Genomic DNA, 23,820 nt, shown 5'->3' with positions numbered 1-23,820 from the left:
TGTGTGCAATAACTTCATGAAAGAGAAAATTCCAGAAGATGAAATGTTTATGTGCACTAACTTAATGAAAGGGGAAATGCCAGAAGATTAAAAAATGGGCCATTTGTCAAAATGTACCGTGGCAAGTTGGTTTATCATGGTTCGCAATGGCACCAGAGAATAAAAAGGACAAATAAGGAGGCAATAAACTGATCACAAGGTGCACTAACAACTAAGTTTATTTTTCATTTGCACAGTCAATGCTGGCTGCGCCATTTGCCGGGCTGTTTGTACAATGTAGTAGTTTTGAAGACTTCACCTTGTTGAATGCCATACTGTGTGTGTGAAAGTATTTTTCCAATTATTATAACTGAAGGCAATTCCTCTTTATGTAACTCTTAGTCGTAGCCACATGTGGTGCTGCTATTTTTGAATTACTAATGCAGTTTCTGGGTGCTAGTGTGTGCATCCCAATAATCACATTGCAGCTCTTAACAAATGCATGTTGATGTGTAACTGGAGTGTTTGTTTTTTGACGGACTAGAACTTGGAACAAATTGTGGAAATACAATATACAGTAAACTCTCAGTTGTACGAACATCGGTTTAACGAATATTTCAGAATAACTAGCTTTTATAAAATCCCTGGCAGTTTTCCTTTGTATTCTTTGCAAAAATTTTTCAGTTAAACGAATTTCTGAATAGCAAATATTTCAGTTGAACGAACTTGATCAGTAGACCTGGGCTCATTTTTGAAATCAGTTTTAACGAAGTTTTGTGCTCTGCAGCGATTCTTGCTGCAGAGCGCACAGCCGATTTTTGCCCACCCCCCAAATTGCTCCTCCAGTGGCGTAACAGTAACACCGGCTACAATTAGAAACTGCTGGCATAAATCCTGTCTCTCGCCCCTGTGCGGTGAAAGTGAGCAAGAGGAACAGTACAATCTGGTGATTGACCGCGGGATGTGGACAAAGGTCTGTCGCCAGTTGGATGTTGACAGCAACACTTCGTTTGAAGACCATGTGCAGTGTAACAGTGAGCTCATTGCCTTTGCTGAACTATCAGATCTGGAAAATGTTTCCAGTGTTCGTCAAAAAGAAGAGTGCGAGGAGGAGGATGCAACAGCAGAGGCAGATTCAAATCCTGTAATTCTAGCTGAGGCTGTAGGATGCCTTGGAAAGTTGCGAGACTTCGTGTCCCAGCAACAAGCTGTGCCAGAGGAAGTGCACAAAAGCATAGACTCTCTGGACAGCTTTCACTTACACTTTAAGAGCACCAGTGCTAATGAAGATTAATTTCTTTTTTTCAAAATGAGATGGGCAGCAATGTAACTGTTACGTATTTCGTATATGTTGAATTTACATAACTCCATAAATTGCATTTCGCACTTTTGACTCGGATGTCTCCTGTGCCCTATGCTGTTCCATATGCTAATGAATATTCAGTTTAGCGAACTTTAAGTTGAGCGAACTACTTCCTTAGGTCCTTTGAAGTTCACTCAAGTGAGAGTGCACTGCAAAATGCCTAACACAGAACCAGAGGACTCGAGACTTTGACTTTGTGTTTTTACAATGAAATTCAACCTACTTGCTCAAGTCACCACATTTATCATTGTGAATGTTAATGCATGCTTGTGCTGACATGGGATTCGTAAAGTGTGTATGTCCACAGTTGTGTTTTTTTTTCAATTTAAGTACTTTTTCCTACCAAAACCTTGTTAGAACTGGAGAGATGCAAGAAACAACGAATTTAAACTAGTTCTATTGCAGATTTAATCATTACATGTCTCCAGCATATATTATTTATAAATACAGCAGTTTTTAAGTATGGAACTGTGGTTCTTAAACACCCTCTCATGGTTTGTGCATATACCTTCGTGCAGTGGGATGATGAGTTACTATGCAAGTTCTCTTTAGACTGTTGAGCAATGCTATGCAACATCTTCTGATGTTCTTGACATCAGCAGTAGTTGTGACTTGTGAAAAGGAAAAGAAAGTTTGTAATTAAAGAAAAGTGCATTGCACTAATCAGTTATAGTGATGAATGCTTGGTGGCACATGTCCTGAAATTCATAATGTATCATCTGTGTGAATTTTCAGTTGACAGAATATGAGCTGTCAATTGCAGCCCAGCTAATTGACCCTCGGGACATCAGTATATCATGGGATAGCATTGCTGGCTTGGAGGAGATCACACAGGAGCTCAGAGAAACAGTCATCCTCCCCATTCAGAAGAGGCACCTCTTCACTGGCTCACAGCTGATCCAACCACCAAAGGGTGCTTATTGGCTTTCGCATTTTTGTCGCATTTTTGTTGGTTATTTATATGTAAGTTTTGTGGTTAGCTGCATGTATGTATTTGAAAAAATCTAGCATATAATTTAAGGTGTAACTGTTTTCAAAAATTGGTGTATGTATGAACATCGCCTAGCAGAATGCAAGTTAAAAAAACCAGCTAGAGCAGCCCAAAGAATTTCAAGTCGTAGCAGAGGAGTCATATTTTGACGTACCTGCTGAGTCATTAGACCATGTGGTTAGCTAGTCAGCCTAATTTCCCTCCTTTAAACACAACAGAGAACCTACAATTCACACGAAGGTTTGCTTGTCTTTGCCTTAACATATTATCTGCCATCATTTGCTTACTTTGGGCGTCCCAGAGAATTGTGCTGATATTGAGCTTAATTTGACATTATGAGTAGCAATATTCATGGCTCAAAATTTGATGCAGAAAAAATACCACAATGCATTACATACCTAAATTGGCTATAGCCAGCTTAAACACAGGAAAGAGCAAGAAAATGTAGCATGATGATGTGTCATTAGGTGAAGCACTGATGTGTTCTACTGAAGATGTCCAATTTGTAACATAGGACAAGCTTCAAAAGGGCTGTGTCAGGGTTGGAAATGTTTTATCTCGTCCATTTACACAGGAAACTGGTGTACCACAAGGTGGTGTGCTGAGCTGCACCCTATTCATTGTAAAAATTAATTCCCTATGTAGGGTCATACCACGCACAATGTTTTATTCTATGAATGTGGAAGACGTACAGATAGGAGTACAAATAGGTTTTAAATCATGTACTATTTCTGTCTGTGAGTGACATGTACAGTTTGACCTAAACAAATGATCTAAGTGGGTTGACGAGAATGGATTTAGATTAAGCCCTAAAGAAAGCATGTTTATTCTGTGCTCAGAAAAGAGGTATACTGCCTGACCCCACTATCCATCTTAGTGGACAATGGCTATCTGTCAGCCATGAACATAAATTTTTAGGAATTACCTTAGATTCCAAACTAACTTTTGTTCCTCACCTTAGGTATCTGAGAGCGAGGTTTCTGAAGACAGTGAATCTACTCAAGCGCTTATCCTGCACATCTTAGGGAAGTGACAGGAGATGGCTTTTGAGCCTCTACAAAAGCCTTATATGGTCCTGCTTCAACTACGAAGCTATATTGTATAACTGCTGCGCCTAGTGCTTTGAAGATGCTAGATCCCGTTTACCACTTGGGTATACACTAACTACAGGCGCTTTCAGGACAAGACCCGTAGAAAGCCTGTATGTGGAATCTTATGAATGGTCATTACATCTCCAAAGGACATATCTGAGTTTTTCCTATGCTCTCAAGGTTAAATCAGATATGGAGCATACATGTCACTCATCTGTTCGTGACGTGCCTACTACCAGGATATTTTGTAACCGTCCAGCTATTAGGGCTACATGGAACTTTCGTTTGTTGATGGCATTGGCAGAAGAAACAGGCGTCCCACTTCTAAGGAATGTCCTAATGGCTCCCACTCACCTGCCCCCACCGTGGGAATGGCAGACCAGTCAATGCGACATCTTTTGTAGAAATGCCAGAGCGTGCGCCGGAAGCACATATACACTCCCATTTTCGTGAACTCCAGGAGAAGTACTCTACTGGTGTTTCTTACACAGCTCTCGGACCTTCATTTTCAACATCCGGGGCACTAAATCCACACACAAGTATCTTTACAGCAGAAGCCTGCGCTATACTCTCGGCTATCAAAAACATAAGGCTCACAAATCTCACTAGGGCTATTGTGTTTACAGATTCATTAGGTGTAGTCAGAGCCCTAATTAGTCCACGAAAACATAAGAACTCAGTTTTTAGTGAGCTGTACAGTTTGTTGTGCTCTGCATATATGTGCAATAAAGTGATTATCCTATGCTGGGTACATGGCCACTGTAATGAAGAAGAAGAGCACAAGAACAAGGCCAGCTACATCGTCTCTTCCATGCCTGCTGTGCAACCAGTGGGCCAGCCGGATCGCCAGTGCTTGGCACGAGTGTGAGCCGTTCGGGCAACCAGCTGTTCCTGCTCTGCGTCACCTGCCTCCTCGGTTACGAAGAGACGTTGCCCTCGGAACTGTTCAGTGCACCCATTACAATTGGTGGAAGGTGCGGGGTACTCAAGAACATCTACACCCTGGAACTCCAGTCTCGGACTCTGCCTCCCATCATGCCTGACTCTCCCCAGCCGCCGCCGCCCGTTGCCAACCCCCGTTGCCTGCTCTGGCGCTGTCCCGCAATGCCATCCAGCGGTTTTCAGCGGTACGGATGAACAGGACGTCAATGACTGGTTGGCTACGTACGAAAGGGTGAGCTTGCACAATCGATGAGATGATACTTCCAAGTTAAATGCCGTCATATTCTACCTTGCGGGAGTGGCTCACCTGTAGTTTAAAAATTACGAAGCCGACTTTCAGTCCTGGTCTGCATTCAAGACCAGTTTCGCTGCAGTTTTCGGTCGCCCTGTCGTCCACAAGTTGCGCGCCAAGCAGCGGTTACGAGAGCGAGCGCAACAACCCGGTGAAACATTCACCTGTTATATTGAAGAGGTTCTCGACCTATGCAAACGTGTGGATGCGTCTATGCCCGAAAATGACAAATTGAAGCACATTTTGAAGTTCATCGCTGATGATATTTTTCAAATGCTGATCGCCAAGAGCCCGCGCACCGTAGCAGAGCTCATACACTTGTGCCAAAGCTACGACGAGTTGAGGAAGCAGCGCGAGTTGACTAAGCGCCCCTCAGTGGCTGACGAGACCCTCCCTTCCATGACAGCCTTCTCTGATCGTTCCTCCTTGCTCACACAAATCCAAGCTTTCGTGCGGGAGGAAGTTGCAAGTCAGCTTTCTCTGCTACCCTTCGCTGAGCTACAGCAGCCGCTGCCGCAACAGCCTCCTACACAGCTCGCTCCTACGCTCCGGCGGGTTATTGAAGACTAAGTTGCTGAGGCTCTACCAATGCAGCATCAGCAGTACCCTGCCGTCGCGCCACTTACACATCCGTCGCCGCGCAGCCCCCTCGTCAACCACGTGTTGCGCTACATCCTCGGCCGCCACCACCCGTTCATAGTCCCGTTCATCGACCTGCTCCTGCCTTTACTAATCCTTGGCGCACGCAAGACAACAGGCCCATATGTTATGCCTGCGGTATTCCCGGCTACGTTGCACGACTCTGCCGCCGCCGCATGCTGCACTCTGATGAGTTTGTGCAGTCGCCTCCCTACGCCAACGTGCAGCCTTTCCACGACACTTATTTTAGTCGGCAGTCGAACAGGCTACCAGCCGAGCGCGTGGTCCTTGCACGTCGTTCACCTTCCCCGCGTCGCCACTCGTCCCCCTTGCGTCGGCGCCCTTCACCCACGCAAGAGGAAAACTAAGCACCGCAGTTCAGGAGGCAAGAACTGCGTCGCCATTGATCTGTACAAGTCCTCCATTGTCGCCTTCGAACGTTGTCGATCTTACTGTTGACGGCGTCCCTATCGTTGCACTAATTGATACTGGAGCAGCCATGTCTGTCCTAAACGAACGTCTCTCTCGCGCTTTACGAAAAGTTACGACGCCACTTTCTGGGTTTTCTCTTCGCACAGCAAGCGCCCAGCCAGTTCAGCCTTCAGCAGCATGCACAGCTAGAGTTGTTATTCAGGGCGTTCTCTATATTGTGGAGTTTGTGGTTCTCCAGTCCTGTTCTCACGACATGATACTTGGGTGGGACTTTCTTTTGCGAAATAACGCCGTCCTCAATTGTGCACGTGCTGAAGTTGAATTATCGCCTCTGTGTGACGTGCCCCTCGTCGGTGCCACTTCTCTTCCCGCTAAGCTAGTTCTTCGAGAAGACATCGCCATACCGCCGTACTCGTCTGCCGTTGTTCCCGTCTTCTGTGGCACTGTCTCTGAAGGCGCTGTCCTCTTCACTCCTTCAGAACTCTTCATGACCTGCAAAGACGTTCCCCTGCCTTTCGCCGCGCTTGACATTTCAGCCGGTTTCAGCGCCATCATTGTCTGCAATCCGCTTCCTACAGCCCTGATGTCTCTTCGCGGCGAAGCACTTAGCCATGTTCAGCCTATTGATGACATGTTTATAACCGACGTGCCAGATGCTTCGTATGTAGAGCTCACCGACTTCTGTGCACTTTCCTCTTCTGCTCCGCCATCACCTGACTTATTCACACCTTTCATTGCCGATGACCTTACTTCCGAGCAGCGCTCCCAGCTTCTTCACCTGCTTGCCCAGTTCCGCTCTTCTTTTGATGTCGCTCAGCCTACTCTGGGTCGCTCGTCAACCGTCAGCCACCACATTGACACTGGCTCCAACGCACCATTGCGGCAGCGCCCGTACCGCGTATCCGCCAAGGAGCGTCAGGTGATCAGTGAGCACGTGGACGACATGCTTCAGCGCGGCATCATTCGACCTTCCAATAGCCCGTGGGCATCACCGGTAGTTCTCGTCACAAAGAAAGATGGTTCCATTCGGTTCTGCGTTGATTATTGCCGTCTCAATAAGATAACGCGCAAAGACGTCTACCCTCTACCGCGCATTGACGACGCTCTGGACAGCTTGCAAGGTGCTAAATTCTTCTCTTCGTTGGATTTACGCTCGGGCTACTGGCAGGTCCTGGTGTCAGCAGTTTATTGCCCTAAAACTGCATTCATTACGCCAGATGGTTTATACGAATTTAATGTGATGCCATTTGGCCTATGCAATGCGCCTGCTACCTTTGAACGAATGATGGACAATATCTTGCACGGCCTAAAATGGAGCATGTGTTTGTGCTATCTTGACGACATTGTTGTGTTCGCCTCTGATTTCAGTATGCATCTTCTTCGCCTTAGGCAAGTGTTGACGTCCTTGACCAACGCAGGCCTGCAACTGAACCTGAAAAAGTGCCACTTCGCCGCGCGCAAGCTCATGATTCTAGGTCACATCGAATCACAAGACGGCATTTGCCCCGACCCATCAAAACTGCGCGCCGTGGCAGAATTTCCGAAACCTAAGACACTCAAAGAACTCCGCACCCTCATCGGCCTCTGTTCTTACTTCCGACGCTTTGTTCGCAATTTTGCCTCGATAATATCGCCTCTGACACAACTCTTAAGTGGCGCCAACGACCTATCCTCCTGGTCTCCTGCATGCGACACCGCGTTCGTGACCTTACGCCGTCTCCTGACGTCTTCGCCTATACTGCGACACTACGACCCCACTGCCCCAACTGAAGTGTATACTGATGCCAGTGGTATTGGTCTTGGCGCTGTCCTTGCGCAGCGCAAGTCTGGCTACTCTGAGTACGTCGTTGCTTACGTCAGTCGGGCGCTGACCAAAGCGGAACGCAATTACAGCGTCACAGAAAAAGAATGCCTGGCCATCATTTGGGCACTCGGGAAGTTTCGCCCCTATTTATATGGCAGGCCTTTCAATGTGGTTACTGACCATCACGCCCTTTGTTGGTTATCCTCTTTAAAAGACCCGTCTGGACGCCTTGCCCGCTGGGCTCTGCGCATTCAAGAATGCGACATACACGTCATATACCACTCAGGTTGCAAGCACACTGACGCTCTGTCCCGCTCTCCGCTGCCAGCCGACACGGCCTCCCTCTCCACCACTAAGGCGGTATCCTCGGTCGACATCGACACCTTCGCATCAGAACAGCGCAAGGATCGTTGGGTGGCCTCTCTTTTGGATCTCATTTCTCGCTCGCCTGCATCTCCGATCTCTCGCTCCCTGCGTCGCCAGGCTGTCCATTTTGCTGTCCGGGATAAACTCTGGTATCGACGGAAGTACCAGCCCGATGGTCGCAAGCGGCTCCTGGTTATCCCTAGGACTTAGCGTTCCGACATGTGCGCGTCTTTCCATACCGACCCACAATGTGCACACGCAGGCGTTTTGAAGACATATGAGCGCCTGCGGCAACGTTACTACTGGCGAGGAATGTTTACTTTTGTCCAAAAGTTTGTCCGCTCGTGCCCGCAATGCCAATGCCGAAAATCTCCGCCTCATCCGGCCCACGGATTATTACAGCCGCTTCCGTGCCATGCTCGTGCCTTCGACCATGTGGGAATTGACCTGTACGGGCCGCTACCACTAACACCCACTGGAAAACGATGGATTATTGTCGCAGTTGATCACCTTACACGCTATGCCGAAACCGCTGCTCTACCTGCAGCGACCGCCAGTGACGTTGCATCCTTTCTGCTCCATCGTTTCATTCTTCGTCATGGCCCACCTCGGGAGCTGCTGAGTGATAGAGGCCGTGTGTTTCTGTCGCAGGTGATTGAAGCTCTGCTTGCTCAATGCCGCATAGTTCACCGGACAACCACGGCATACCATCCTCAAACTAACGGACTTACAGAGCGTTTCAATCGCACCCTTGGTGATATGCTCGCCATGTACGTTTCATCGGAGCATACAAACTGGGACATCATCCCCCCATTTGTCACGTACGCATATAATACGGCTACACAAAATACCACAGAATTTTCTCCATACTTTCTTCTCTACGGTCGCGATCCTTCCCATACCATCGATACGGTTTTGCCTTATACACCAGACGCGTCAGAATGTGCTCCCGTTTCAGCCGTCGCCCGATACGCCGAGGAATGCCGTCAATTAGCCCGAAAGTTCACCTCCGCTGACCAACAATGACAAAAAGCCAGTCGTGTTGGCGACGCTACGAATCCGAACTTCGCTCCCGGCACCCTTGTCTTGTTGTCCGTGCCTTCTACCACGCCTGGACTTTCGACAAAACTTCTCTGGCAGTATGATGGACCATACCGCATCATCGAACGCACTTCTCCGGTCAACTATGTCATAGAGCCGCTTACATCGACATTTGACAAGCGCCGCCATGGACGGGATGTTGTTCACGTGCGCCGCCTCAAACACTTCTATGACCCGCTCATCTCCACGTCGTAAGTCGCCAGGATGGCTCTGCTTTTGCACCGGGGGTAATTATAATGAAGAAGAAGAGCACAAGAACAAGGCCAGCCAGATCATCTCTTCCATGCCTGCTGTGCAACCAGTGGGCCAGCCGGATCGCCAGTGCTTGGCACGAGTGTGAGCCGTTTGGGCAACCAGCTGTTCCTGCTCTGCATCACCTGCCTCCTCAGTTACGAAGAGACGTTACCCTCGTAACTGTTCAGTGCACCCATTACACCACAAACGTGTCAAAGGCATGGAAGCTGCTGAAGAAAACGCTGCGCCAGTAACTTTTAGCAACACAGATGCAAACATCCCTATCCTTCCACAGACCTCAAGTCTTTCCTACACCGTAAGCTAAGGAAGCATTGGCAAGGACAATGGAATACCCAAGTATTGAATAAGCTGCACATGATAAAACCAAAACAAGGAAACTGGATAAGTGGAAAAACGGCATGATATAAGGAAGTACTTCTTTGTGTATTAAGGGCACACTTACAGTGCTCACTCTTACCTCTTGACTGGCAGCGATCCTCCTACTTGTAGTAAGTGCGGCAATAATCTCACATTCTCATGTTCTTATTCAATGCCCTGCAATAAAAGCACAGAGGAAAAACTATTTCCCTTCTGTATATTGTGAAAACATACCTCTACACCCAGCATTTTTTCTTAGCAATGAACTGCTTTTTAATCTGTAAATCGTCTTAGAGTTTTTAGCTGAAATAGACACCCTGGTACTCATTTGGCCAAGTAATTTTAGCATGTGATTAACAGCCCTTGTATGCAAGAGCTCTTTTGAAGCTCTTGTGTCACTGTTATGTTGTATCATGTTTTTAATGAAACCCGATTGCTATAGCCCACATCACTAACTAGTCAGTGTCATTATTTTAGTACCTATATGTTTTATGCCATTTACAGCTAGTTTTTTGCAGGCCCTTTTAGAGCCATGTCACATCTACCCTGAGGAATTCATTGTCCATGCCATCTGCAATACATTGTTAACCTTACCATTTGTCATGGTGCTCTTTGGCCATAACTCGCCCTTGCGCCATAAAACACTACATATCATCATCATCAAAAGCGCCAAGAAGGAAGATGCGATTCTTAATCATTTTTGGTTGATAATCCATGCTTCAAAAAAAAAAAAAAAGAAAGCCTGGTCAGAGGAGATTTGTTTCATAATTGAAGGGGCTGTGACATGGGCATACAACTATTCTCAGTTTATCAGATCCAATACACTTACACAAAAAAATTAAGCTGTCATCACACAATTTACCCAGAACTTTCTGTTTAACATTGCTGGCTCTAAGGCCATTTGAAATGGCTTGTGTGATGTCATGAAGTATGAGACCAATGCTGCATCTGCTCTTGAACATTCCGAAACCATGTGCACACTCCTTGTTTCGCACCCACTGGCACCCAACACGCAGCAAGGGCATTGTTGTTTAATTGAGCTCATAAGTCTCACTTGCACGATAAAGCAGCAGAAACCAGAGAACACGTGCAGAAACTGTCTTGGACTGACCGCCGAGACACATATGAAAATGAGACCACACGTATGCTATGCCCATAGACCACGCAGAATGCACTTCAATTCGTACTTGTGTTGTCCAATTGCTCTATGGTTTGGCTGCTGTGTAAAAAAAATTCAACTGCAAATTTTTTACTGCACTGAATGTGCTCAAATTTTACCAGCTTGCTGTGGGCCGAATACGGCTTGACATGTAAGACACAACTTGAGCTTGAAAATATTGTGTTGTGGTCCCTTTAACTCTTTCCTTGCTGCCATAAATGTACTCATTTTTAGTGCTTTTATGTTTCATTATATTTAGAAAGTTATTATTTGTAACATATACTGTAATGCATAAAATTATAGCCTAATTGTTATTCTGAATGAAATTAAAGCAGAAGTACCGTATTTACTTTATTCCAACATGCCCTCGATTGCGGCCGTTTTATCGCTGACCTTCGAGGCCGACGCTGGTCTATGCATCCGTTTTCTGTGACCAAAAAAAAAAGGAAGAAGAAAAACGCCCTCGATTGTAACGCTCACCTACTTGCCGTGACCTAAAAAAAGAAAAGTCCTTCACAGTACTGTGCACCTTATTATTTCATACAGAACTACAATTTTCTCTCATTTGGAAAAACAAAAATTTACTCCCAGTGCACTAAAGCTGCCATAAATAAAAGAAGTCGCAGTTTTGCCCTAAAGGCAAGGCATCGATTGCAATAGCAAATTAGTAGACAGCTATACAAAAAGTAAGGATAGTAGCTTTATTGGCCGTATAAACTTTTAAACATTCGCTTACTAACTAAATTAACAGTCATGGTGGCACGCGTGCACAACCAAACATGGAGACTTCTCACTCAATGACCACGTAAACTTTTTATCAGAGTGCTGGCAAGAAGTGTGGTAGCAGGAGCGAGCGAATTGTCCTTTGTGCAGCCTCTCACTTCAACATGAACCAAGTGACAAGAACACAGCACGGTGCGCCTAGATGCGTAAACTGTCTCCATCGCAGGTCACTTTCAAGATAGCAGGCGTGCCTACGTAGCAGCTGCTGGAGTAGAACGCCTCTCCTGTTTGCGCCAGCCCCGCACACAAGTTTCCGGAACTCCGTACGCCCGTGATGCAGCCCGATTTCCGCCTGTCTCCGTACACGTGATCACTTTCCTTTTAATTGCGGTATTGTGATGAACACTCGGCGTGTCCTCGCAGTCGGCACTTCCGTGCTGATAGAGGAAACACAGAAAATGGGAAGATGGACAGTGGAGTAACCTAAGTACACATACAACAGCACATGAAGGAAGCTACGACAGCTAGGCTTGAAACGCGTACGAGGCAGCCCTTTTGAAATGGTGATATGGTAGCACAGATTTAGGGTCGTACTCAATTCTAATGCGCACATAATTTTTGGGCCCGTCTTATCCAGGAAAAAGTGCGCGTTAGATTCAAGTAAATATGATAATTGCTTGGGAGTTTTCAAGAATTCTTATGTGAAATTTCAAAGCACCACCTCAAGAAGTATGAATGAAAAGAATAATTTAATGTTTATTAAACAGCGTGTCCACCAGCCGGGAAAACCAGTAATTCTCAGGGATTTTGAATAGTCTGGAAATACTCAGGGAAAAAGGGAATTTGTGCTTCTATCAGGGAAAATTAGCTGTACTTTTATTTAAAGGTAACGAAAGTCGCAGTAATGCTGGCTCGCGTAATAGAGAGCAATCGTAACGAATCGTCTTGTGACGCCGTGTCATCGGCTGCCGACTGTGCGGACGCCCGACGGCTCCGCGGCACCGTGACGTACCCTATAGAGTCAATGTCTAAGAAAGTCTGAAATTTCAGGCCCTTCGCCGTCCGATTTTCCGGACTTTTTGCCATGACCGCAAGACCGAAACGACATTAATCAGAGCCACCACTGCCGCCGTTTTGATTAACTCGCCGCCGTGGTAATCGCTAGGCCTAGCTGCCTCAACGTTCGTTGTTAAGCTTCTTGCCGTCCGGCGCCATGTTTATCATTGAAAGAATTCGCCGCTGTAAGCAATGGCACCGACTCTGTCTTTGTGGTCCTCGAATGGCTTCGAAGCTCGGAAAGTACGGCGCGCTGCACAATGCCGGTTCCCAAAAGTCAGCTTTGCCTCAATACAGAAGTGTTACGCATTGAAGCATAACAAGCGTGGGAAGGGGCAATTGTAACGGGACACAGTATCTATTCCTTAATTATACACGCGTCCATCCGCCATCTCCTATCACAGTACGGGCACTGCTATGCCTAATAAGCGTACTGGTAGGCCTTTTCGGATGTGCCTGTGGCGATTTGACCATTTAATGGCAGTAAAATACATGCATTCATTTTTTCGGGCTGCCCGAATTTTCGGACGTTTTCGCGGCCCTTAGGGAGTCCGAAAAATTGGACGTTGACTGTATAGCTGACGAAGAGGATGCTTCAAATTGTCCGTGAGGCGAACGCGCAGCGGAAGGATGACAAGAACAGAAAGGACCTATGCATTGAGGAATGAATGGGAAAGAAAGCCTGCCGCCGCTTTTTTCACGAAGCTTCAGCTCAACAAACAGTGTTGGCTGACGCGGGAATGCAGGTGCCCCTCATGCAAACCGAAATAAACTCTTTAAAGCAGTGAAACGCAACACTCAGGCATTGTGCGCGGGCTGAGAGTATGTCGGGAGAGTTGAGGTTGACACACCAGCTGTTGAGAATCTCATTTGTGACAAAGTTCGAGCCTCACACCAATGAGCTTGCTATGAATTGATAAAAGTAGCTCATATCACCTTCAGTCACGGCGGCCACATTTGTAGACTCAACCTATTTTTGCCATTTCTGTGCAGTGGTAGCAAGGAATAAAGCATGAACATTAAGCTTACGGCAGCTTGAACGTTCTGATAACCTAAGTTATTTCCATTTTGCTTCTGAGTGATATGTATCGTTGCAGAGTATTGCTTTGGTAAAGGCACTACCATGTTTTATGTGACGCTTGATGTGGGGCATGTCGTCGGTAACAACCTTGAAATATATACATTTTTTCTTTCTTAAAATGCTTGAGGCTAATGAATAACTTGTGCATGTAATTCGAGCGGGGGATTTAATCCTTTTTACGAAGAAACATAGCATGACTGATTTTACAATATTCAAATATTAAGTTACTCTGTAAATATGACTCATCATAAAATGCTCAGAGTCATTCTATCACCTTGATTTGCTTTCAGTGGAGTTTCAAGCACCACCTATGTTTCACACATATGTATCGACAGTTGATCATAAATCGTGACTGTTTGTTTATGTATGCATCTCGTTTTTATTCGTATTTGAGAATGTTCCACTCAATTTACTGTGAGTTTTACCATTTTTTTTTTCAACGTTATTCCCTGTGCATTTTGCTAACCCCTCGCTTCAGGTTCTTTTTTTAATGAAATAAATGATACTCCTTGCTATTCAAACTGGATTAAGTCATTTTTTAGCATGCTTACTAGAGAGTGACAGCATGGGGCGACATGTGTCAGCCTGTCTTGATGTAAAACAAAGTTCTGTGTCACTCAGGGAATTTTGCAAAGGCACTCAGGGAAAACCTGGAAAACTCAGGGAATTCGGAAATGTCAACTTGGTAGACACCCTGTTAAAGTACTCAGAGTAAAAAAAATAATAAAAAAATCTGATATATACTAAATTTATGCAGATTTGGTAGCACGAATATTAGCTATAGGGATGCTTATTCTATGCAGAAAAGCTGTGGCTTTATAAATGTGAAAAACGGGTATGTGCCTGTTGCGCAGGGAGCGTTTATTTGGAATCCTTACCGCAAGTGCTTGGTTCTTTTCTGCATTTATCTTGAAGCAATGGCTGTCAGGTTGGAGAATAGCTACTAACCTCCTAACACACAATTATTTTGTTCGATCAGCTTCATTCTGTGAACAAGTTGGCCTAGTCGTGTACCTTGAGCTGATCATGGAGTCATTGCAGACACTTTTCTACACTGTTTGCGACGTACAAACACCATCAGCCAAGAAGAAAGTGGCAGTGTTCCCATATATTAACCAGTTCTCAAATGCAGTAAAACCCTATTAACTTGAAGCTGTAAAAACCATAAAAAATTTGAAACAAAGTGGAGTACCGAGAGAAGCAAAATCACAAAAATAGAAGCTTGCTGGCCATACAACATGCAGCTTTTCTAAAATGCTGGCAATAATATTCTTGGTCACTTTTGTGTGCATCAGTACCAGATGGGTCGGTGCCTACGGGCAGCATTGTTACTGGCACTGTGCCAAGACAGCGTGCTTGGCACAGAGTCTGGAAGATGTATCCTAGTGCAATATTTGGAGCCAGTCATCCGAGCATAACTGGCTCTTGGCATCATAAAAGCCGCGACAGCTACTTTTTGCATCGTAATGAATTCCGTCCAAGCAGTTTCACTTGCCTGGATGGATTTCCTTTTGTGCATGACAAATGACAATTTCACTCTTGTGCATGACAAATGCACAAGAGTGCATTTGTCATGCCTTTAACAGAAGCCCATGAGTGACACGACAGTTACACTTCACCGTCGTGCCAGCATGAAGCAAGTGTCCTTATCAAGCCACAATCATGCAGAAACTCTTTGGGGTCACATGCTGCCTTGTTTTAAGCATAGCATGTGTTCTGCTTGTGCCAGCTTAAAGTTGCCAATCATCTTGCTCAAGGTCACGATTGATACACTGTGACCACACTGATGCATCACTGACAGCATCCTAAATGAAGGTGAAAAAAAAAAAATTCTCTTATCTTGAAAGCGGCACCAGTATTAGGATTTCTGCTAAGCAGGCATGATTTCACTACACCTTGGCTTCAGTTTCACGATTACCGTTTTTGCTGATATAATGAACGCACCCCACATTTTTCCACTCAAGAAGTGAGTTTTTTCTTTTCCTTGCATAATGATGGCACCCCAAACTTGCCATAAAGTAGGAGACACGCAGTATGATTCGGTGTCTGACGTGCCAGAACGGCAGCCGGATCTGAGGCATTTTGTCATGCCATAACATAGGATGGGACACCAAGTGTGTAACAAAAACAGGAGACATGGCACAATACGGTGTCCGACACGCTAGAACGGCAGCTGGATCTGAGGCATTTTGTCATGCCATAGCAAAGAATGGCATGCCCGGCGTGCAACAAAAACAGGAGACACGCGGTACAATTCGGTGTCTGACGCACCAAAGCGACAGCTGGATCCGAGGCGTTTTGCCATGCCCTAGCGCCGGATTGAACGCCTATGCACGCCAAGCGTCCAGTCTAGTGCTTTTGATGCGACACTATGGCGCATAAAAATGCCTTGGATCTGGCACATCTGACTTGTACCGTGTGTTTTCTACTTATTAAGATGGCTGTGGTAAAAGAATTGCTCAAAAGTTTACCCCCCAAGATTGCGCAAATTTTTCGAGAATAAGGTGCCTTTATCATGCGATTAAATACGGTGTACAACATAAGCCCTATAGATAGTAATTAAACATTTAATTAGTATATATTGGGTAATTTGCGAAATTATCATTGCATTTTTTCTTGTAGCTAATGTCCACCAGCAAAACTGGTAGCGGCTTAGATATGACAATTTGTTTTTAAAAATCTTTTTTTCGCATAAAAAGAAACCCCTGGTTATGTCAAACAAACGAGGAGCAGTGCCCACTCATATGTGGGCATGTAGCCCAGCTATGGTAGGACTGCCACCTTAGAGCATTTTCAAACTTAGCCAAAAGATGTTTATAGCTGTTTTTAATCGTGCTGAAATCCTGTAAGGCCCAGACCACACTCACGCTTGCCGACTTGCACAAGCTCATGCCTGTGTGCCTCGTGAGGAATGACGGTTTGCATATAGTACAAGAGACACGCGCCCTTGGCTCACTCATGGACGCTTTGACAGACATTGTTCCACACTTGGTTATTGACAGTGCTTCAAAATGGGAATTGACAAACGCAAATGTTTTATTTTTAGTGATTAGATCAGTGCAAAAACTAAAAAAAAAGCACATTCATGCATTAAGTAAATCTGCATCACAGATTTACTTAATGATTTACTTCATTTACCCAGGATTCGTACACTTTCTTGAAATCCTTGAAAACTGTGGCTAGGGTGAATCTTGAACATTGAAAGAAACTCCACATCGGGGCTATGCTGTGGACACTGTCTATCAGGAAACGATCCTAGATAATTTATTTCAGAGTGTTGCCAAGCGATGCAATATTCTGTCCAGAGCCACCAACAACCGACATTTAACTTACCGTTGCCATAATGGAGCTAGAAGAAGCTTGATCAAGCCCTGCCACTGTTTTGTTTTGCTAGTCTGTTCACACCGCAGCCATTATGGATCCATTTTTGAGCCCTAGGCTGTAGAAATGCATGGTGTAAAGTGAGTTTCAGCCATTTAGCTTTAACGTGATGAGTATGTTTGACTGAAGCCGGGCACTACCAGCTATCGTATAAGAAGGTGATTAACATCATTAGAGTGTGAAAGTAAACTTCAAAAAGCTATCTGAAGAGCTTGAAGTTTGTGTCCAACACAGCAACTGCATAGCTGCAAGAAATTGGAGCTAAGAACGAGATTGAATTACTTTCCAGTGTATGTGTACACATAAGATTTGTTTACCCTTCTGGAATATTGGCCTTTGGCATCCTTGAAATGCTTGAATAGTCCTTGAATTTTGAGTCTAATGTTCTGTATGAACCCTGGTTGTACCACGCCATAGCTGCGTATCTAGGCACGTGGGAATGCAATGAAGCTGGAGCACTGGTACCTGTCTGAAATGGATATCCGTGCTTGCACCGCACTTGGATGCTTACAATCTCACTCGCACCATCTGCGTATGAATAAGTGCACCATTTTTTTTTCTTGACAGCAAACAAACGCTCGCCAAAGTATGAAAAAAAAAAAAATGGAATTTATGATGTTTTGATTCCCCTATGGGTCTCTTGTTCACAAAAAAGCGGGACAAGTTGGGCCGTGCCTTATTATACATAGTAGATGGTGCTGCGATGTGGTGTATATTTCTGGTAGATTTCCACGTGTCCAATTTAGTGTGAGAGGCATCGACTGAATTAATAATGAGTCCAAAAAAAGGCGGGATGATAGTGATTTTTCCGTGTCGATAACAGTCGCAGAATTCCAATCAGTGTTGTGACCCGTGTTAAGGTGATGTTTAGCTAGTGCGTTGGTGGCGGTGTGTCCCTTAGCTACATCATTTTGGTGCTGCTTGATACGTCGTCTGAAGTTGCCTGTTTCTCCAATGTATGAAGCATGGCAGTCTTGACAAGGTACCTTGTATATCTCTCCAAGGTGACATTCACATTCCAATAGGTCTTTCACGCGTACCAGTTGGCTGCTTAATTTGTATGATAGCACATGTGTGACTTGTATGTCATAATTCTTGAAAATTCTTGCCAGTGTTTCGCTTATGCCGGGAGCATAGGGAATAAATGCAGTTTTCATTATATGAATCGGTTCGGTTCTGGGTGGCTCTGTGGAGCGGCGTTCCTGCTGACGTAGAAGTTGGCGAGGGTAGCCTTTACCAGTGAGATAATTTTTTTCTTTTTTGAATTCCCGCCATTGTGCGAACTCGTCTGAGCAAAGACTGGGCACACGCTCGAACAAAGAAGCCGCCACAGAGTGTTTGTACAACGCTCTGTGGCATTGTACAAATGTGTCGGAAGAGTGTTGTACAAGGACGTCGAGGAAGGCAATTTGTTCGTTGCTTTCTTCTTCAACCGTGAATTTGATAGACCAATAAAATTCAGGTGGTCCAGAAACGATTGCACTTCTGACTTGCAGATCACGCAGAAACAGTCTACGTTAACGAAGGAAAGTTTTTGGAGGCCGTGCGAAAGTGGCCAAAGCTTTGCTCTCTATGGCTTCCAAGGCCAGGTATGTACATGTCTCTGAAACAGAGGCACCCATGGCTGTGCCAAAACATGTTTGTAGTAGTTCCCATTAAACATGAAGTAAGTGTTGCTAAGGCAGAAGTGCAGAAGGCCACAGGGATCTTCAACCTCGAATGGAGTTCCTGAGGGTAGGGATGAATCATTGCTAAGCACTTGTTTGCAGCTTTCCACGGCGAAATCTATCGGTACTGATGTGAACATTGATTTCACGTCAGAGGAAACCAACCAATCTTCATCATCCAAGTGAATTTTCTTCAGAATGTCAAAAAGATGTGCCGAATCTTTAACATTACAGGATGAGCTTTTGACAAGTGATCGCAGCACCTGATGCAGATAGTTAGATAACTTGTGAAGCGGAGACCGTGCAACGTTAGCAATTGGGTGTAAAGGTATGTCGGGTTTGTGTATCTTCGGCACACCGAATATTGCTGGGGAAGAACTGTTAGGGCACAAGAGGTGAAAATAGTCTCTTCTTTTCGGGTGGGACGAACTCGAAAACGTTAGTAAGCAGCTTTTGAAGCTCGGACTGTACCTTGTTGTTCAGATCCCTGTTCAACTTGGCATAGGTGGCCGTATCTTGAAGCAGAGTTGACATTTTCGTTCTATAGTCTTCCTTGTCCAGTACAACCGTTGTTGTAGGGTTTAGCACTATTCGGCACTTTTGCTAGTGTGCAGTGATGCGGAAGAAAGACAGAGTCATTTAAGTGCATTTATAAAAACCAAAGCAATGTTTAAAATATGTATATATACAGAGAGTTGATAACTGTTTAACGGCAGCCAGTGTGTCCACACATGCAGCACACGGGAATAAACGGGCTGGGACAGTCCCATGTTGCGAGGCTCATGGTTCGGTCGTCACGGCACTGTGGGTTCACCCGTGCTTGAGCTGGCTGTGACGACGACACGCCCAGGCCCAGTTCAGCACGGCTCGAGGGCTCGGCATGCTCAGGAGCCGCAGCGGCAGCAGCCAGGGGATGCCTTGTTCCACACGGCCTCGATGTCCGGCTCGGACGCCGCTCTCGACCGACATTCTACAGTCGCACGCTTAGCATAGCCTCTGTGCCCAGCTCATACGCCTCTCGCAATCTACGTGTGGTGGTCACACGTGAGGACTGCGTCTAGCACAGCATCATCTGTGCCAGACTAAAACGCTGCTCGGCACAGCTCAGGGACCGGCGGCCCTCGCGTCAGCCAGCGTCTCAAGAACTGGCAGCAGAAGCCCTCGGATGTCCACGCTCGGCTCCGCGATCCTCCGCACCTTCCTTGCCACGGACGTCTCGCCTGGCAGGTACTCTCGCCTCGTTCACCCCAGGCGCTCGGAACTTCTGCCCGCCTGGTTCGAACACTGCGAGAGCGCCTCGTGCCGCCCCGTGCTCGTGCACCCGTTTCTTTCTTCTTTCTTCACGGAGCTTGGGCGGCTGCTTCGATCGTCTAGCAGCACCTTGCGGCACTTACATATGACAGTTGCATTACCTTTATTGGTGGGCAGGATAACAATCTTATCGTTTCGTTAAAGTCTTTTTACCGCATGTTTCTCGTGCTGTGCGATGTTCGTCGTTTTGGCTCGTGAAAGCTTCGAGACCGTGCTGATAGCTCGTGCTCTTGCTTTGTCCCGAAGGTGAGGTTCAACTTGCAGCACAGCTTGCTCCACAGCGCAGGTCAGCTTTCTTGTGTTCGGGCCAAAGCCCAAGTTGAAGTTCACGCCCCGGTTTAGGATGAACAGCTCCATAGGTTCCAAGTTGTGCGAGGAAAGGTTCACGATGCCTGGTGTGCCAATAATGAAAGGGAAATCGCTTCTTATTTTAAAAACGGGGAATTTTTTTTTTTTATTTATACACATACCTCACAGGCTCCAACTGGAGTATTGCGTGAGGGGGGTAAGAGAAACAACATGTCGAAAACAGGAGCAAAAAACATAGCTAACAACAAATCAAACAATTGAAAAAAAAGAAAAGTTGAATCGAAATACGCCGAACAACATCAAGCAAACGAAGAACAAAAACACTCTGGACGATCAGAAACGCGCATGGCTCATCAAATTCCTGCAAAGAACTGCAAGTGCATGTCAAGTGACATGCTGTCCACAGAATGACAGTCAAGTGACATGGTACAAATAAAACATGTGCGCATAACTACGGAATCAATTTTTTTAATGTTTCTCTAAACGTGTCCAGATTATTAATTTCAAACTGCACCTTGGCTAGCGCACCTTTCTTCAAAAGTCCTGGCTGCCTGGCTGTTTGCATGAAGTATGACGTATATGTAATCGGTAGGCAGAATGCATACCAGTTTTCACTCGGCGAAAAAGATGTCATTTTCTATGCTCTTAATACTTGCTCTCGTTTCTAAGATGTGGGCCTGAAGAAGTTGCTTTTCTGCTTTAGCCACAACATGTTTTCCAATTGTAGTCTTAACTAGAAGTGGTAGTTCGAACGACTTGGGGATGAGACCGTGGTTCTTGCAACGAAGGCTGAAATGCAGGTGGCAAAGAAATGAAGAGAGGCTTGATTTAAGGCTTACATATTGTCGGACTTTGGTAATGGCGGGCGGCCCATATTTCTCGTGTAGAGTAACATAGTTCAGGGTTTGACGAAGCGGCGTCTGGCGAGGGGTGTACATTTTCTTCTTGACAGCAAACAAACATTTGCCAAAGTATGAAGAAAATGAAGATCAAGAAGAAGATGTACACCCTCGCCAGACGGTGTTCCGTCGAACCGTGGACAATAAGTGCACCAGTGTGAGCTTGTGTGGGCCTGCAGTGATATGTGTGGTTTGGCCTTAATGAAGGGATGTGGAGAACTAAACACAGTAGCTGTCCTCCACTTAAATTTTGCAACTAGATTTCTTATGTCTTGTTGCTATGATTACCTTGTTTTTATGGTAACTTTTTGTATAGCTTAAAACTTGTTAGGGAAACAGCTGTTGGTAATTAATAGTATTTTATTGAGCAGTAATATTTTAATCTTGTCTGTTTACAATCTTTTTGTGGCATTTCTATAGTGCCTTAGCACATGGGCACATGCTCGCGTGTCCCACGTGTTTCTTAGAGCGCAGCTTTTAGGTGCCCATTCCTGCGGCGAGCGGCGGCGGCATATCTGATTGAGTGCAGCTAAAGATGAAGTGAAGAGGCGTGAAGAGGAGGCCATGAGTGGAACCATGAGGCGGAAAGTGGAGGAGGGTGGTGAAAGCGTGAGAAGAAAAGCATAGTGCGGCGACGATGGCTAAGATGGTGGCAGAGTAGAGCGCGTCGTCTGGGAGGTCTGTCAGTGGTAGCTGCCGTGAATTACGTCCAAGCGCTGGCTCTCGTGATCTCCAGATTAGCAAGGCAGTCGTGCCACACTTTGCACCATTCGCAACGTGCTGCAGAAGACAGATTTTCTGCGCTAGTCAGTATATCGCGAAATGAAAATACGTATACAGCCGCACTCAAATTCCGCATTTGGGAGTATCGTAATCGTCGGCTAAATTTAAAAAAATTGTATTTTAAAGGAATCTGGGGCTCACTGCCAACTCTGAGGCCATGTTACTTTATTCCCAAAGGCAAAGTATGGTGTACACGCATGAGAAGGCACTTGTTAGCACCTAAACTTCCTTGAGGGCACAAGCCTGCCAGAAAGCATGTTTGCATGTGTCTGGTGCGTACTTCTGTTTTTATAATTCACTCCTTAAATAGTCCCTGTTGAAAATTTTTTTATTCACAAAGTTGTAAAGTGTTGTCCAGGGAGCGCTCTACAGCACTAATTTTTAAAAAGGTTGTAATTGCTCATATAAAAGCAAATAAAATGTTGGGAGTCTGTGGTATGAAGAGGTGAGCTACACTCCCTGCACCATAGGCTCTTTGCCTCAACCAGTGCCCGCAAGCGACATTCTTCCCCCACTTTCATACAAAAGCTGAGGGCCCAGGTAACATATAACTATCGATTCCAGCCTACTGAATATTTATTTTGATATCTTTTTTTCTGTCTACTTGCTGCACAGCACATTTACAGAGGCAGTTTTGCACACTGCATTTGACGGGGCTCCCCGAGTGGTTTAGGCTGCTGCAGGTGCTGCGCTTGTGACTCAGATGTGAATAAAGGGAAAATAAGACATCCACCCGTTCGTAGCAATTGCTACAAAGGCGACAATTGTGACTCAGATGTCCGCCATGTACTTTTGAGTAAATTTGCTCCACGGAGAAGGGCACACAGACTTTCATATGAATTTTCAGCTGCTTTCCTGGCATGCATAGGTGCAATACTTTACAGCCATGTTTGTCGCCTCACTATCTTTTTCTCTTTTTGCAATGCCCAAACTTGATGGCGGGCCCCTTCATATCCCTCACCCCTTCCCCACCCATGGGTGTGGTGGGACAATCAGATGTCTGTGCAAGGGTGAGACAGTTAAAGTGCCTGCAGTCATTTCTTCCTGTTGAATACCTTCAAAAGTTCCAATTTTCTAAAGCATACAAATTCATGCTCATTCTAAGAATTTACGCGTTTTGTTAAGTTTTACGAAAGAAAGAAAAAGGTAGGCGACCGTAATCTTTGACTTCGGTTTTTCTTAGTTTCACTCGCACCTCAGTGTTGGTATTCTTTAGGTTAAGTAAGCAAATGTCTCTCCTGGCATGATATGCAAGGGAGGGAAGACGAGCAGGAAGCGCAGCGCTCATCACCTGGCGGGGCATAGCCCCCTAGCGAGTGGCACCAAGCGCACCTTATACACCCTCTCCGGTGCCAACTTTAAAGCAGGTAATGAGCGCGCGCATGCAGCTGTTGCGAGCCAGCGAGCGAGCAGAGGAGTGCCAGGAGAAGAGAAGCGAGAGAGTAGGGAGTGACATCACATCCACTTTGCTAGGCAGATGTTCAGTCTATGCCAGGCAACTGTTTTCCATTAATTAGCCGATTAAATATCATGCCACCTTCTTATGTGTGTGTGATGCAGGTTCTTTTGTTCAAGGCGAGAACCCAATTGAAGACAAAGCCGTTTGTTTCAAAAACACGCACACAAACTTTTAATAAAACTAGAAAGAGGATAAAACAAAATAAACACTAAAAGAGACATCACGGCAAGAAACACACTTAGGGCTAGGAAGACGTTAACAGTATGCGAGTCCGGGCTGACCACGCCTGCAAGGGCGCACAATAGTCTCGACATGGAGAAGCGGCGACAAGATGACAAGAGAAGTGGCACCAGTCTCACCAAAGGTCGGGGTGTTGGACC

At 45.6% G+C, this 23,820-nt stretch overlaps 1 protein-coding gene across 1 annotated transcript in view; it reads left to right on the top strand.

The window, feature by feature from the left end:
• LOC142585667 (outer mitochondrial transmembrane helix translocase-like) overlaps nt 1-23,820 on the top strand; it is a 73,897-nt gene that overhangs the window by 2,310 nt on the left and 47,767 nt on the right. The window contains exon 3 of the mRNA XM_075696604.1: nt 2,078-2,255. Within this exon, the coding sequence (XP_075552719.1) occupies nt 2,078-2,255 (178 nt within the window). The remainder of the gene's footprint in view (nt 1-2,077; nt 2,256-23,820) is intronic.

The sequence above is a fragment of the Dermacentor variabilis genome, chromosome 1 (assembly GCF_050947875.1).
Source record: "Dermacentor variabilis isolate Ectoservices chromosome 1, ASM5094787v1, whole genome shotgun sequence".
In the NCBI taxonomy this organism is placed as follows: Eukaryota; Metazoa; Arthropoda; class Arachnida; order Ixodida; family Ixodidae; genus Dermacentor; species Dermacentor variabilis.
This window is presented reverse-complemented; position numbering and strand designations above follow the sequence as displayed.